This window comes from Nematostella vectensis, chromosome 3 (assembly GCF_932526225.1).
Source record: "Nematostella vectensis chromosome 3, jaNemVect1.1, whole genome shotgun sequence".
Classification (NCBI taxonomy): Eukaryota; Metazoa; Cnidaria; class Anthozoa; order Actiniaria; family Edwardsiidae; genus Nematostella; species Nematostella vectensis.
The window spans coordinates 13,529,156-13,543,586 of record NC_064036.1 but is presented as its reverse complement, the minus strand read 5'-3'; the positions used below and the strand labels follow the sequence as shown (position 1 = coordinate 13,543,586).

At 40.1% G+C, this 14,431-nt stretch overlaps 2 protein-coding genes across 18 annotated transcripts in view; one reads left to right on the top strand and one right to left on the bottom strand.

Annotated features, from left to right (window-relative positions):
- LOC5518727 (gamma-aminobutyric acid type B receptor subunit 2) overlaps positions 1 to 10,611 on the top strand; it is a 27,679-nt gene extending 17,068 nt beyond the window's left edge. For 13 of the 17 annotated variants that reach the window (XM_032363409.2, XM_032363402.2, XM_032363406.2 and 10 more), the window contains 14 exons: positions 71 to 244; positions 465 to 578; positions 660 to 725; positions 1,038 to 1,238; positions 1,699 to 1,914; positions 2,233 to 2,302; positions 2,392 to 2,466; positions 3,452 to 3,602; positions 4,064 to 4,196; positions 4,553 to 4,663; positions 4,843 to 4,965; positions 5,404 to 5,742; positions 5,997 to 6,180; positions 9,317 to 10,611. In XM_032363409.2, the coding sequence (XP_032219300.2) occupies positions 71 to 244; positions 465 to 578; positions 660 to 725; positions 1,038 to 1,238; positions 1,699 to 1,914; positions 2,233 to 2,302; positions 2,392 to 2,466; positions 3,452 to 3,602; positions 4,064 to 4,196; positions 4,553 to 4,663; positions 4,843 to 4,965; positions 5,404 to 5,742; positions 5,997 to 6,180; positions 9,317 to 9,477 (2,118 nt within the window). In that variant the 3' untranslated portion in view covers positions 9,478 to 10,611. Of the gene's footprint in view, positions 1 to 70; positions 245 to 464; positions 579 to 659; positions 726 to 1,037; positions 1,239 to 1,698; positions 1,915 to 2,232; positions 2,303 to 2,391; positions 2,467 to 3,451; positions 3,603 to 4,063; positions 4,197 to 4,552; positions 4,664 to 4,842; positions 4,966 to 5,403; positions 5,743 to 5,996; positions 6,181 to 7,865; positions 8,284 to 8,497; positions 8,551 to 9,316 lie in introns of those variants that run through there. The other 4 variants (XR_007307307.1, XM_048725254.1, XM_048725253.1 and 1 more) reach the window with 4 other exon arrangements.
- On the bottom strand, positions 10,549 to 14,431 carry LOC5518726. Its single transcript, XM_048725255.1, has 3 exons — positions 13,864 to 14,431; positions 11,596 to 13,072; positions 10,549 to 11,091 (listed from the first exon to the last, which is right to left on the bottom strand). The coding sequence occupies exons 1-2, from the start codon at positions 14,257 to 14,259 to the stop codon at positions 12,590 to 12,592; spliced, it is 879 nt and encodes a 292-aa protein (XP_048581212.1). The 5' UTR covers positions 14,260 to 14,431; the 3' UTR covers positions 10,549 to 11,091; positions 11,596 to 12,589.

The following is a 14,431-nucleotide window of genomic DNA, read 5'->3' as shown; positions in this document are numbered from 1 at the left end:
ATAGTTAGCCATTGCCAATGGTAAGCCATGCTATACTCAAGGCAACAATAATTTGCGTTCTTCTTTCCAGATCTCGTATGCCTCTCTGTCGCCCATGTTTGGTAATAACCGCAAGTATCGCAATACTTACCGAATTGTTCCATCTTCCGAGTCGAACAGCAAGGCCAAGGTCTCATTCATCAAGAACTTTGGCTGGGAAAGAGTTGCTATCATTCACGAGTACAGTGCGGAGATGTTTTCATTGGTAAGTTTATTTTCGTTGGCAAGGGGGCTGGGGTGGGAGTCAATGTTAAAAAGAATCAAAAATACTTTTTGGCTTCGATGGTTATAAATGTGGAGTTGTTGCTGGTGGCGCCGCTTTTCGTTGTTGAATTGGCGATGACAAAGATGATGATGGTGGTGGTTGTAGATAGTGATAATAATGGCTGCTTATTACACATTTAAGCTATTTAATTATTTCACAGACAGCTTCAATTCTTGTGAAGGAACTTGTTCAAAACAACATAAGCGTCATCGCAGTTGAAGGATTTCAACAGAAGGAAGATACGGATGTTAGCTTTCAAATTAATAAATTAAAGGTAAAGTGTTACCATTATCACCATTTTAAGGAGCACGCTTCTACATTGCTAATTTATTAACATGCTTGTCTTTTTATTCAGAACATGGACTCCAGGATCATAATTGGAGAATTCTCTAAAAATGGTGCACAGAAGGTCTTTTGCGAGGTAACCAGGTGTATAGCTCACTCTAAGTCACACACTACAGTAAGACACACTTGACACACACGACAGAAAAAGCCTAAGCTATCAAAAAAGGTCAGAGACTAAGACTATTGAATATTTCTGCTTGCTTTAATCACTGGTATATTAAAATATTCATAAATTCATAAAATTTTCGACTGGCATATTAAAATATTCAAAATTTCACGAGCGGCGGCAAATTTCATGAGTAAACTATAGATAAGCCTTTGAAAGGCTTCAATTAAGCTTAATGCTAAGAATACTATACAATCCCTTGTTTAAACCATACATCAATAGGCATACAAGCATGGCATATACGGTCCGAGATACGTCTGGATAGTCTTTGGTCATCTCGACCCACTGCTCATCCTGGAAATACAGCCGCATGTGAACCACGTGTCGTGCTCTAGGGAAGAGCTCAAAGAAGCCCTACAAGGAGTGTTTGCCACAGCCCAACTGGATCTTCGTCAGGATGATAACACCACCATCTCGGGCATGGTGGGTTATTATACGCTATGTCCACCACCGTTCAAACACCCCTGTCCACACTCAAGCGTTAATCCAGCGTTGTGGACACGATTTCGGTGCTAAGATTCATCAACCGCATCTAATAAATTCATCTATCTTCAAATCGGGGGAACGTGAAAAAGGGGAACATTTAAGAAGCCAAAAGCTTATTCCATAGTTGTTTCACGATGTGATTTGGGGCCGGGTAATTATTACAGCGACTGGTCTCAATCATCGCTTCTAAGAAATCTCCCCCTCCCTCACTTCCCCCTCAGGAGTATAAGATATATTGTTTTCGAAAGCAGCAGTGAACCTTGCTTCAAGGCCATCAAAAACAAGAGAATATAGCCCACAGTACTCATTGCCAACTTTTACGGTTAATCACAAACTTCAATAAACAATATCATCCCGTTACCCCGTCACCGCAATAGTTATTGTTTATAATTTATAGACGGCAACACAGTTTATGAAGACAATGCAAGAGGAGAAAAAGAAATCAGAGACGTATACCTCGTTCGCATTTGACTCAGTCTGGAGTGCTGCAGTAACACTCGACGAGGCTAGCAAAACCAGCAACATCCACCCAGACAAGTTTAACTATAATGGCACCGCTCACGCTTCTGGTTTTAGGAGAATCCTAGAGGGTATTAACTTCGAGGGGGTAACGGTAAGGGCTGAGATGTAACCAATCGTTGAGGGGGTACTTGTAAATTTGTACTTAGACAATTTTAAAATATGAAAGAGTGAGTAACAAAAAAACATTATAAGCACCCATATATATATATAGAAATGGCTTCGTTTACCAATTTAGCCATTTTCTCTCAGGTAGCTCGTCCTAGCTCGCAGTGGTGCTTAATTTTCCTTCGTGAGAGCGCGGGGGGAGGTGGGGGTCTTCCGAACCCCACTGGCGACGGTCCCGTTAAAGAAGGCATATTTTAGAGAACCGAAGAGTTCATTGCAATTATTTCAAATCATCTTATTCTAGGGACCAGTGCGTTTCTCCGGCGAGAGTCGAGAGAGGGTTGGAACCGTAATGATCATGCAACTGCAGAACGGTAAGCAACGTTAACTAAAGGCACAATCCAGAATATGTGGTATAAATACCTCCCACGCCTAATTCGACTTCGGTTGCCTGTATCTGTAGAGAGTTGGGTCACCATCGGCCAGCATTTTACTTACTCCGATTCGTTGGATTTATTTCACAAAATCGAATGGCAAGGTAAGTAACTCCTATCTATTCTATGCAACAAAAACATTTTCTGAAAATTTCCAATCATAATTCGTATGTAAGTACATTTTTATAGATCGTCCATTATCAGCTCCACTCCCCCTTATAAATTGGGTGCGTAGGATGACTAATCCTCACGGCTCTAGTCACCTTACTCCAGTATAACTACCTTCTCGTGGTGCGCCAGTCTATGACAAAAAGTTATACTTGGGACCGAGTGAGGGACGGTATATTCCCTCGGTGTCTTGCGAGCATGCCGCAAGAACAGCTGCCATCCTGCTGGATCCTCGATCACCAGCCATAGGGTTTGTCTCCCTAGCATGTGAAAACTGGCTCGGGTTACTGCGCGGAGGAAACCCCCCGCGTCTGCCCAAGGAACTGCTGTTCGGCAAGCTATAGCATGGAAAACGCTCCCAAGTCGGCCAGAAGAAGCGCTTAAAGAATACGCTTAAAGGCCTTTTACATTAAGCATGGCACGTTGGTACAGGCGGCCCAAGACAGAGGAGCACGGCAATCAGCTGTGCATAAGGGTGCCAAGACATGCGAGGCCAACAGGATCGCTGCAGCAAAAGACCGCAGGCAGGCCAGGAAGAACAGAGCCACCAGCCCTGAAACAGCTGCCACCATTCCATGTCAACGCCAGGGATTCTTCCGGGCACAGGTTGGCCTCAACAGTCATCTGCGGACTCACAGATCATAATCTCCCCAATTCCTAGGATGGTCCTCGTCGTATCGATGGACGAACGAACAGTTTAATTCAAGAAGAAATGTATGGGAGCTAAATTCTAAAAATTCACCTCACCTGAGCCTCCCCCTGTTTAGGTGCTCCTGGTAGGGATGGCAACGTTAACTTGTTTTGAAATTGCTTTCACTTAGAACCTGCTTATTACAATTATATCTCGTACTTTCTAGTTGTGTGCCAACCTAAAATGAATAAAGGTGTATGCGTACGGTGTTTTATTATTTTGCCCTTTAGGCGGTCGCCCGCCCAAGGATCGCACCCTGGAGATCGAGGAGCTGCTCCTGAACCCGCTGCCTCTGATTGTAGTCACGTGGCTACTTGCCGGGATAGGTGCACTGCTCTCCATATTTTTCCTTTACTTTAACGTCGTGCACCGGGGAAACAGGTGAGTCAGCTCTCCTATCAAGAAGATATTATATCAAGACTTGAGGCCCACCTACTTCCTCGCTAGGCTCGCAAAGAACCATAGACTGAATTATGCAAGTACCAAATTACCAAATTAGCCTTGTCTAAGGATAGTACCGTAAGCAAAACCCAAAGCTCCAGCTTTGTAGCAGTGGATATAAGTCTATTTCGTAACAACATTATACTTAAAAGTCCTACCCTATACACTTAGGGCCAGAATTCTAACCATAGCGAAGGATTCCCGAGATTTATGCTGCCGAACTCCTTTATGAGTTGTCTTGAACACCATTTTTTTTTCATCTAAACGAATGTTTTCTATGCCTTCGATCGTTTTTCTGGTCTTTAAATTGTGTCTGGAGTACGCCACACTGCTAACCAGCTCCCCCGTGACGTAAAAGTCAGACCAGCCTGCTAGCTATTTCACTTTTGCGTCATTCTCAGATCCATCAAGATGTCCTCGCCGCAACTCAATAATTTTATCATCCTTGGCTGCCTGCTGTGTTACGCATCAGTAGTCCTGTTCGGTCTTGACGGACGATTTCTGACTCTTGAGCGCTATGGCTTTAGCTGTAACGTGAGTGTACAATGCCATGCGAAAATTCCTAATCTCCTTGCGACTTTGTGATATAGTTTATAGGCGCGAACGTATGAAAAAACCCAGGGTTGTAAAGCTAGCTTTCTTTACCAATACCTCTATTCATTGTGAAAGGCAACCAAGATCTTGTTTAATAGCAAGGTAAACGCTGACCAAACATTGTCAAAGACGCGTCAAAACACACTTTTGAGGTTCATAGCTGTTCACACTATTTACCTGATCAACCGTTGCCTCTCTTTCAAACGAGGTCTGACAGGGTAGGAAAATGTGGGAAGAAGTATCACTTCTTGAATACCTTTTCTTTCTTACTCTTACTCCTCCTTGTCGCATTTTAGGCCCGTACCACGGTTTTGTCGATTGGATTCTCGCTGTCGTTCGGGGCGATGTTCAGCAAAACTTGGAGAGTACATAAGATATTCACGGCTGCAAAGACTCTCAAGAAAATGGTAAGACCATCCTGATCAGTAATCTTGTCCATATAGTAATTTCCAGGACAGTAATCATCTTTGGGTGATATCTATTCATCAGCATTCTTCGTCCCCTAAAGCATTTCATTTGCTTAAGGTGACCAGGCAGGAGATTTCACGATTTCTAATAATTGGCGGTTGTGTCTCTTTGTTACCAGGCAATACGAGATATCCATCTATTCGGCATTGTCGCAGCCTTGGTGATCATCGATATCTGGTACCTCTCTATTTGGTTTGGATTCGATAGCCTTAAAGCCACAAAAATCAGGTTCGACGATCAGGTAACAATAATAAAATGGATTTTGTTACACGAATCGTCGCCTAAATTCACATCTTTTTTTATTTACTTTCACATTTTCGTTTTCAGGGGCTTGGCTTGACATTCATAGTAAACTTACCTATCTGCAATAGTTAGTTTCTATTGGAAGAACTATGGGTTGCACACATAGTTGAACACATTTTTTTATATTTATTAGAATAACTATCTTGGTATGGATCTGCAGGAATTAGAAATTCCATAAACGTTCCCAAGAAAACAAAAGTAAAGAAGCCCCTGCTTTCTTGCCATATGAAAGAAAGTGTATGGATATCAAATTGCCCGGCCGTATTTAAAATAGCAGAGGAAAAGATCAACCATCAGGATAACCCAAATTTTAAAACCCAATCACTAGCTCGCGAAATATAAGTGTTACTAATAATAATTAAAACTTTATTCAAAGGCACGAAAAGAGCACGACAAGATTTACATCCCAGTTCTTTACCAATGTACGTGCACACACAAGACCTATTTCCTGGCGGTAATATACGCTTACAAGGGCATCCTTCTTCTTTTTGGCCTGTTCCTTGCCTGGGAGACGCGAAATGTGACCATACCAGCGTTGAATGATTCCAAGTACATAGGCATGTCCGTGTATAATGTGGTGACGCTTTCGTGTATTGGTGCCATCGTCACCACCGCTCTTGACGGAACCATTCATTATCAAGCACCGTACGCCATTACCTCCCTCTGCCTTATCATCTGCACAACTGCTACACTGTTACTTGTATTTGTACCAAAGGTGAGAACAATTCTAGGGTGAAACGATTTGATCTTGATTTAGCAGGGAAAGACGATGATTTCATTACTGCTACACTATTACTCGAGTTTGTAAGGTAAAGGAAGTAATGTACATTGATAATGGGTACAATGATGGATGGTATGGGACAGAGCAGAGGCAAGTGGGTTTACACATATTTTGAATCCTACATGGGACACTGGATCCATCGCCTTCTTTCACAAAACTCATTTTTGCCTTTCTTGTTTGTTTTTAAGGTTTATAACTACTTTACTGGAAGCGACGACCAAGCATTTAATGTCACTACTGTACATACAACGGGTCCGTCTATCGGACGACATCAGAGTCACGGCTTTCGCTTTAACTCCGACAATGACACTAAAGCTTGCTACTTGTCCAAATCCGTGCAGACGGACCATTCTGAGCTGGCTACCAGCACAGGTAAGGAGGCAGTCATGCACGAGACGCCTAAACTTTCCTCGCCAATTGTAGGGTATTGTGCGGGTCTAAACTGATAATTATCGGTTATTATCATCGCCGTTACTGTGCTATAAGATCTGTACTGTATGTTTGACGATCTCAATGTATTTGCAAACGTCAATGTAGCAACACATTACGATTAAAGTTAAAGTGACGTGCACTTCAGACAGAATGTGAGCGGTTTAAATGTACCCTATTGTGCAAAATTCAATCACATTTTTAATCTTTTTTTAAGGGAAAAATTAAATGCTTTCAACAATTTTTAAACCACAATGCAGGTATTCCCCTAAAATAGGATACACACTGAATTATAACTGGTACCTGAAATTGGCACCATTACTACCATTACTCTCTCGCCGAAATCAAATTGCACTTCCAGCTGTTCGTCAACTATGTTATACGTTTGTAATAAGGTATTTATTGCGTGCTATTGTCTCTTTAAAACTTTTTACAACCTTTTACCAGGGGCTTCCTTGCTTTAACCAATTAATAAGAAAATCGCTCACAAAGTTGTTCCCGTGAACTTTGTTTATCACCCATGCGTTGCATGAATCGTTCGTATAACTGAACATGATTCAACAGTGCCAAAAAATGTTCACTGGTGGCCGTAATAACCGCGTGTAAGCATCTATACATCAACCATGCTAGCCATGCTAGCCATGGTGTACGTTTTTCTAAGTACCTTTCATAGATTCATTTTTTGACAAGACTTATAATCAACAACAACCTCACCCCAAATGCGACAACACCTTCATTTTACCGTGAAAGAATTGTAATACCGACAGCAGAGTAGCTGCATGATTGCATGCTAATGATACGCGCCTGCGTGAATTGAGCATTGTGTAGTTCGCTGAATGATGTAATAGCTATATGTTTAAACGGCAGATCAAGGTAAGAAATAATGCGATGGAATGATGTTGGCCGTGATACGATATTACTCTGTAAATGAAAATATCAATTCGTGAATGAATCTCTACGACGCGAAATGTAGAGACAGCACTGCGAGTATGGACATAAAAGACAAATGGAGAGAAAGTACAAATGCATGTAAGAAAGTGATCATAAACACGCGTTGAAGGTCACATAGACATTACCAATGAACTTTTACTAATGGCAACAGAATAACCTTTCAGAGCGTGTACGAGATTCATGTACTCCATTGACTAATAACAGCTTACCAAATCATAAGGAATTGACACCATGGCGCCTGCACGAGCGACATCAACTCCATATTTACCTTTGACGGAAAATGAAGACAGCTGACTTCATCACACTGCATGATCTTCACATTTTCCATGAACCATCTCTGAAGAACCCTGCATGACATTGAGTTATACCAGGCGACAAGCTAACGCGCCTAACATCAAACATTTTCAGGGAAACTTCTCAGTTGAATGGTTGTTCTGGTACAAATCACTGGACATAACAGAAAATGAAGATTGTTGCCTTCATGACACTGCATGAACTTCACGCTTTCCATGAACCATCTCTGAGAGACCCTGCATGTGGACATTATGTTTTTTTATCAAGAAACAACCTAACATGTCTCTAACATTATTAACATGGCCAAATTCTAGAAAACATTGTAAGGGAATATTTAATGGGTGTTCTGGTGATAATGACTGGACATGCTTTGTTGTGCACAGCGCTGATACACCTGGATGCCTCGCATGACTGGATCTGAAACGACGATAACAACTGCAGACCTGCTTTGTGTAAGTCTTATAGGAAAGATCCACAGAGACCGCAAAAGGGTCGCACCGAAACTTCACGTGCCAGAAGACGGGAAGACACATCGCAAATCTAATTTCTATAATTTCATTTGTAAGAAAAAAATGAGCTTAAGATATTTAAAGTATAAAAATAACAGGAGTAAAAGGTTATTGTTGAGCAAAGTACAAGCTTCTTTTGTTGAAATAAAAGGCTTGAAAAAAGTATATAAATGACCCACTCCCTTTAGGTGTTGTTAGACTACACGACTTTCGAATCAGATGAATAGCTTAGGTGAAAATGGTTGATGCTCAGGTGGCAAGCATGAAATAATCCTAAAAGCAAGTCAAAGGCAAGACGCAAACAGTGAGCATGAACGAACGAATTGCATGAGGACGTTACGACTCTTGAAAGAGCACCATAAACTACAGCAAGTTATTTCCCATAAAATAACCAGCTAACATTGACTTATGCACAGTCCTGCCGGCAAATTCAGTCACAAGCGATCCCATCCAGATCGCACCTTTATTGGACCCAGGTTTGTTTATAACCATCGCCCTCTTTTCAGAACCCGGCCTGAACACTCGGTTATGAAATGTCACCAGGAAGGACCGACTCATGGTAGGAGTAACCTCTGTGCATGGTCATAAAAATACTCTTAGTGGCTTGGTTTATCGAGAGGGCATGCTGTAGTGTCCTTAGGGGATGTCACACCAGGTCAAAGCCTATTGAGAGACTATTCTGTATAAAATAGGAAAATTAATGCAATTGTAGATTTTATTTCTGTTTGATAAAGAATGTCGTTTCCGGGGATGTCATATTCTCGGTTAGAGAAAGAGAAACCTTTTACAGTAGTTCGACCGATTGACTTTGGCCAATCCAGCTATTAAAAAAAATTATATGAGCCCACGTCTTCATCCTAAAGTGACTAAACTTGAATGAAAGAACAACTTATTTTTGTACTTATTTTAAATGTGCATATTATCAGAATAACATATTCTTACGCATCTTTATTCAATGGTTTTGTTAGAGTGCAGCGCGCGCTACCGTGGCCACCAAAGTATGCGAAAATCCTCCAATATATTAGTGATAAATCGAGTATGACCCAATATACTTCCAGATGTTCTCCAAACCCACGTTTCTGCTTTTATGAGACCTAGCAACGTATAACACATAGGCAAGATAATGTGTGTCAGCTTGTCAGACAGTTTGGCAAACAAATGCTTCGATGCGCTTCATAACCTCCTAGCCGTCCAAGTTAAAATTGCCTACTGATTGGTCGGTTTACCTGATGATCAAGGTAGCGCGCGTCGGAGGTTAAGAAAGTTCTCTTTAGAAATAAAAAAAAAAAAACACTTTCTAACACCTTGGCTTTCTTTACTTCCAGTCAATGGCTTCATGGCTAACAGCCCTGGTTCTAGAATCAACAGTGCATACGAAATCCAGATGGACGATATTGAACTAAACGAAACGCTGCCTACATCTTTGGGGGGTCAAGGAGAGATGGATGCTGAAAGGATAGCTGCTTGCATTGTCACCAATATGTAATGATGGGTAGGAAATGGACGGTACACACAAAGACAACCATGACAGTTGATAAACGGAATCAAGATGGACAAAGCTGCTTAAAGAGACTATCCCGTCAGCCCTAAGAAGCCAAGGAAAGATAATTTATTGTTACCAATTAGTAAAATGTCCAGAAGTTGAACGATGTACATCAAAACAGTCACGGTAGTGCATACGAAACTGAGATGAGCAACATTGATCTGAACGACAAAATGTTACACCCGTTACCATGTAAAAATGCTCAGTAAATGGACTGTGTACAATACGACGCTTCTAACAGCCCAATAAAAAGTGGGAGACGTGTTCAACAAACAAACAAACAAAAAGTTGGCACTGGCAGGATGGATAGACATCAATGATTATGTGAAGCCATCAAGACAATATACATATTATATTAAGAGAGCAACAGCTAGTGATTGTGTTAGGTGCATACAAATATCTAAAGTTGCACTTGCTATATGGAAGTCACTGTGAAGGCATCACACAGAGTTAGCTTGAACATCCTGCCTTCGAGAAGCTAATAACTAAATAGAATGGGGTTAGGATACCCTTGACAGGCCTTGCACTGGTGGGGTTAGGGCTCCTAAAATAGTTCGCCAAGCGTCAATTAGACTGCCAAGTACGCCTTTTCTACAAACAGTAAATGGACTTAACTGTAATAAAACGTACACAGAAAGTGTAACACGGCCATTTGGGCTTGCAGATTCAGAAACGGATGTAATATACATTAAGAGAGTAAGACAGTCTATATAGTTCCAGACTTAAACAGAACAACATAGAATAAACATTTAAAATGTCTTACAATATTGAACTTGAGAACTTATCTAAAACATGAGACTTTCTTTGCAGAGTCTACATATTCCAGATGAATTAGTTATTAACTTTTAGATAAAAATGCGAGTATGTAAATACAAATGACAATGGATCACCTGAAAGAATGGGATTTCAGTGGGGAGTATGCTTACAAAATGTGGCAAACATGACCCATTGCTCGAACATGCTTACAAGATTCCAATTAGTTTAGAAAAGTTTAAACTAAACAACTCCACTTGATCCCATGTACTGTGCACTTTACTTGAGCAACAATAAACAAATAAAGATGGTGAAAAGAAGCAATATAGACTTTGTGCTACACATGCCTTAAATGGCTTATTTTAGCACCAACTTCCACTAAGCGCACGAAAATAGCCAGAACCAGCTATTCCTATTGTAATCACCTCCTACTGTAAGTAAAAGACTGAAGGTCCTGACAATTTGATATCTATTGATTAGGTACATTAAGTTGTATTTGAACAATCTAAAATCTGTAAAAATTCTGGCTGCTATTCCGTTTTTATTTTTTACCAAGTTGTAATGAACTAAACCAGTCTTTCAATCCCAAGTCAAATCTCCCATGTTTTGCCTGGGCAAGTATTTGCTTTTTAGTGTTTTCCCGGCTTTTGTTACCTATGTGGATGTGTCCTTGTAGTCTTTTACAGCCATCTTCTTCAATCTCTGATGCATCAGACAATGTAATACTAGAGCTTATCTCCTTGGCAACAATACTAGTAGATGCATAACAAGGCTCGTCTGATTCCAACGTTACAGCTATGTTGCCTGTATACAAAAAAAACAGATGTCAACATACATATCTGACTGGATTTGAGAATATTCGTTTGGTGATTGTTGGTATTGATAACAAGACCCTGATATTTATAACAAGGTGGGCAGCCCTTTTAAGAAGCAAAACTAACCTCCTCTGATTGTTGACACAACCAAGGAAAGTACATAATTTTGAAGGGGTACCGATTTTATAGGTATAGCAATAATGGTCTGTAACATAGAAAACTTTCCATGCAACATTGTTAATAAAGTGTGTTTCACCCTAATGCATTTGAAGACTCTGGAGCCAGCTTTAGTAATAGAATGGAGCTGTTTTTTAAGGATTGATTTAATTTCACAGACATTAAGTGGATATAATATACACTTTGCTGCTAACTTTACATCTTATTTGCATTCATGTACAAAGTGAAGTAACACAGCTGAGCTTTTTGTTTGCCTTCAGTATTTGTGAGACACCAGTTTCAACCTACTGCAGGCATATTAAATAGTTACATTTACCTTTGCTAGACTTCAGGTTGATGCCCTCAAACTGAGAAAGGTGAAGGAAGATGTCACCAGTCACAGTAGCTGCTGACAAGTTTCCAGACACAGAATTAACAGATATATCACTGCTTTTACTCTTAACATCTGCACTGCCTGGAAACCAAAGAAACAAGAGATTACAAGAGAAGAATGTTGTAATCCCTTCCCCTCAAAGGGCAATAGGCAAACTTGCGAAAATGCAGTTTTTTTTAATTATAAGGAAATTATCAGTATGGGCATTGCATTACCCCCTAGATATTTCTCTATATCCTTTGCATTGTGCCCCTTCCCAGTTTTTCAATGCCCCTTATCACGGTTTACATGGAATTTGATATTACTTTAACTCCCTTTAATTGCAGAAAAGAAGGACTGTTATTTGTACTTTTTGCTGCAAATCTAATTGATTTGTAGTTTGAAGTCAGGACAGCAAATCATGTTTCTCTTTTTGCTGCATTAAAAACACTGCTAGTTTACGTGCCAAACAGTTTCGAAAAACATTTTTTTCCTATTGTAGAGTGGACGATTTTTAAGATCCATATTTTGTCAGCATTAATCTGAATACATAACATCCCCATGTTCATTCAACCAGCATCCGGTATATGGCTGCTTTGTGGCCACTATTTTGATTGGCTACTGTGCATGGGTGATTGATAGGTCAGAAACTATGAATTGGGTAAATATTTACAAATTACAGTTGCCAAAAGGTATCCCAAAATGTTTCTTATACTATATCTCTTTAGGTTAAATTTAATGAAAACAAAATCATTGTTCCCTGCAATAAAACATGTTGAATTCTTTGGAAACTTGAAAACTAGGTGTAGGACGTTGAATTGTTTTTTTTTTTTTTTAATTTGCCAAACAAATTCCAAGCTTTAGAATTAATTTAAAGTTACTGTAATACCAGTTCAGTTTCCAAGTTGACAACATATTTGAACAAAGTCTTATTAAATTGACTTTACATGAGCAGCATTTATTTTGTGGGAATATTGTCAAAAGAATAGCCACAAACAAAAACCCTGAACCTACCATGGATACTACCAAGCTTGATAGGTCCCGCATCCGTCTTAACCTCACCCAGTGACACATACATAGAGTCAGCATGTACTCCACCAGCTTCACTGTCCATGCAAAATTTACGTCCCTGTAATTTCTCAACTGAAATCTTTCCTTGACCTTCTGTTTCAAGGGTCCCAAACTCAGCTAATAAATAACTTGGGCAAATAATGTCTCCACCTTTAGTCTTAACATGGACATCAGTGGCTTTGAGACTTGACAAATAGCAGTTTCCAAGTTCGGTTGTTATTTCATGAAAGGATCCACCTTCTAGGTTAGATACATAAACATCAGCATACTGTGAAGCTTTTATCATCATGTTGAACTGGACTGGGATTTCAAGACACAAGCTTATGTCAACAACAGGGAAGGGATACTTGGCCTGAGGTTGGCAGCTCACCTAAAACATGAATAATTATTGTGAAAGCACAATCTACTGCCTATTAGAGCTTACCCCCTTTTCCCCCGTAAAAAGCAGATAAAATCTCAGTCAGTAAATGTTGGAAAATTCATGGGTCTTGGGGTTCAAGGGCAAGTCTGTGATTTAAACCATCAGCAGGTATCTTTTTGTTATTTTGTATATATATTGGTAAATTAGTAAGTATTTTTGGAGGGTCAAAAAAAACCCTCAGGATTCAAGACCTGACCGTGAATTTTCAGTGTTCACGAATTATCCGGTCACGAATTTTCCAACCTTTACTGTAACATGTTTCCAAAAAAGTGTTTCTTCTTTATCCTAAACAGGGTAAAAAGCTGGAGAAATATTTTGAAATAAACCCTTTTTTTATTATACCCCCCTTCCTGGCAGAAATTTCTTAATTTCTTAATTATATAATTTTTCTTCCAATACAGGTTGAAAGCAATTACAAAGTTACATGCCTCCCATCATTAGAGAAATCTATTAGGAAGATCTATATTCTAAGTTCTAAGGGCTCTTAAAGACAAGGTAAATGGGGTGTGTGGCATCTTTCAATTAGAAGAGGGGTAACGTAATGTGACCTACGTACAATACTCGCTGTATGTTTGCTCTCATTCCCAGGCGCATATGCAGAGGGGTGCTTACGGTGCGCACGCACCCCCCTTGGCAGCGAAAAAGTGCTTTTTCCATATGATATCTATCACTCCGCAGTCCCATCAGCTAATCCTGTGCGCGGGCCTGTATTCCTAACATGTGGACAAAATTGCACGTACCTCTAGAAATTGTACTTGATCTCTTGTGACAACACGACGATCATATGAAATGTTCTTCATAAATTCCTGTTTAAAGTCTTGCCTATGTATTCTCCTCATTTCGTCCCTTATGTTTAGGTCCAAAGAAACGCGCGCGCTTGCTTTACTCGGCATCTCCTGTCCTTCCTTCACTATCATCAGAAAATCTTCATCTTCAATGTATTCTGATGGATCCAGCGGTTTGATGTTAAGTGTATACGGGGAGTTGACAACTGCAAACCCATTGGCAAGGATTGGAATATGATAAGAATCAATACGCAGTGAGCTGGAATATCTTTGGCTTGTTGAGAACATTTTTCTGCCGGCGGAGATCTTTATTGTTGACAGAAAAACCGCGCGAATCCCGGTAGTCAACATGTTTGACGCTATGTTCTTCCTCGTTTGAAGAAAGCGGTGTTGTTGCTTAAGGCTATCACAAATGCTTTACGTCGTTGATAGCAATGTGGGATACAATGAGACGCAACAGGACTACGATATCATTTTAACTCATTTTAACGCAAAATAAATCCGCCATTTTGCTCGCCATCAT

Excerpts from the sequence above, each read along its gene's own strand:
- LOC5518726 (XM_048725255.1), bottom strand. The coding sequence starts at position 14,259 with ATGTTGACTACCGGGATTCGCGCGGTTTTTCTGTCAACAATAAAGATC. Across the intron at positions 13,073-13,863 it reads ATCAAGTACAATTTCTAGAG|GTGAGCTGCCAACCTCAGGC; the intron begins GTACGTGCAATT and ends TTCATGTTTTAG.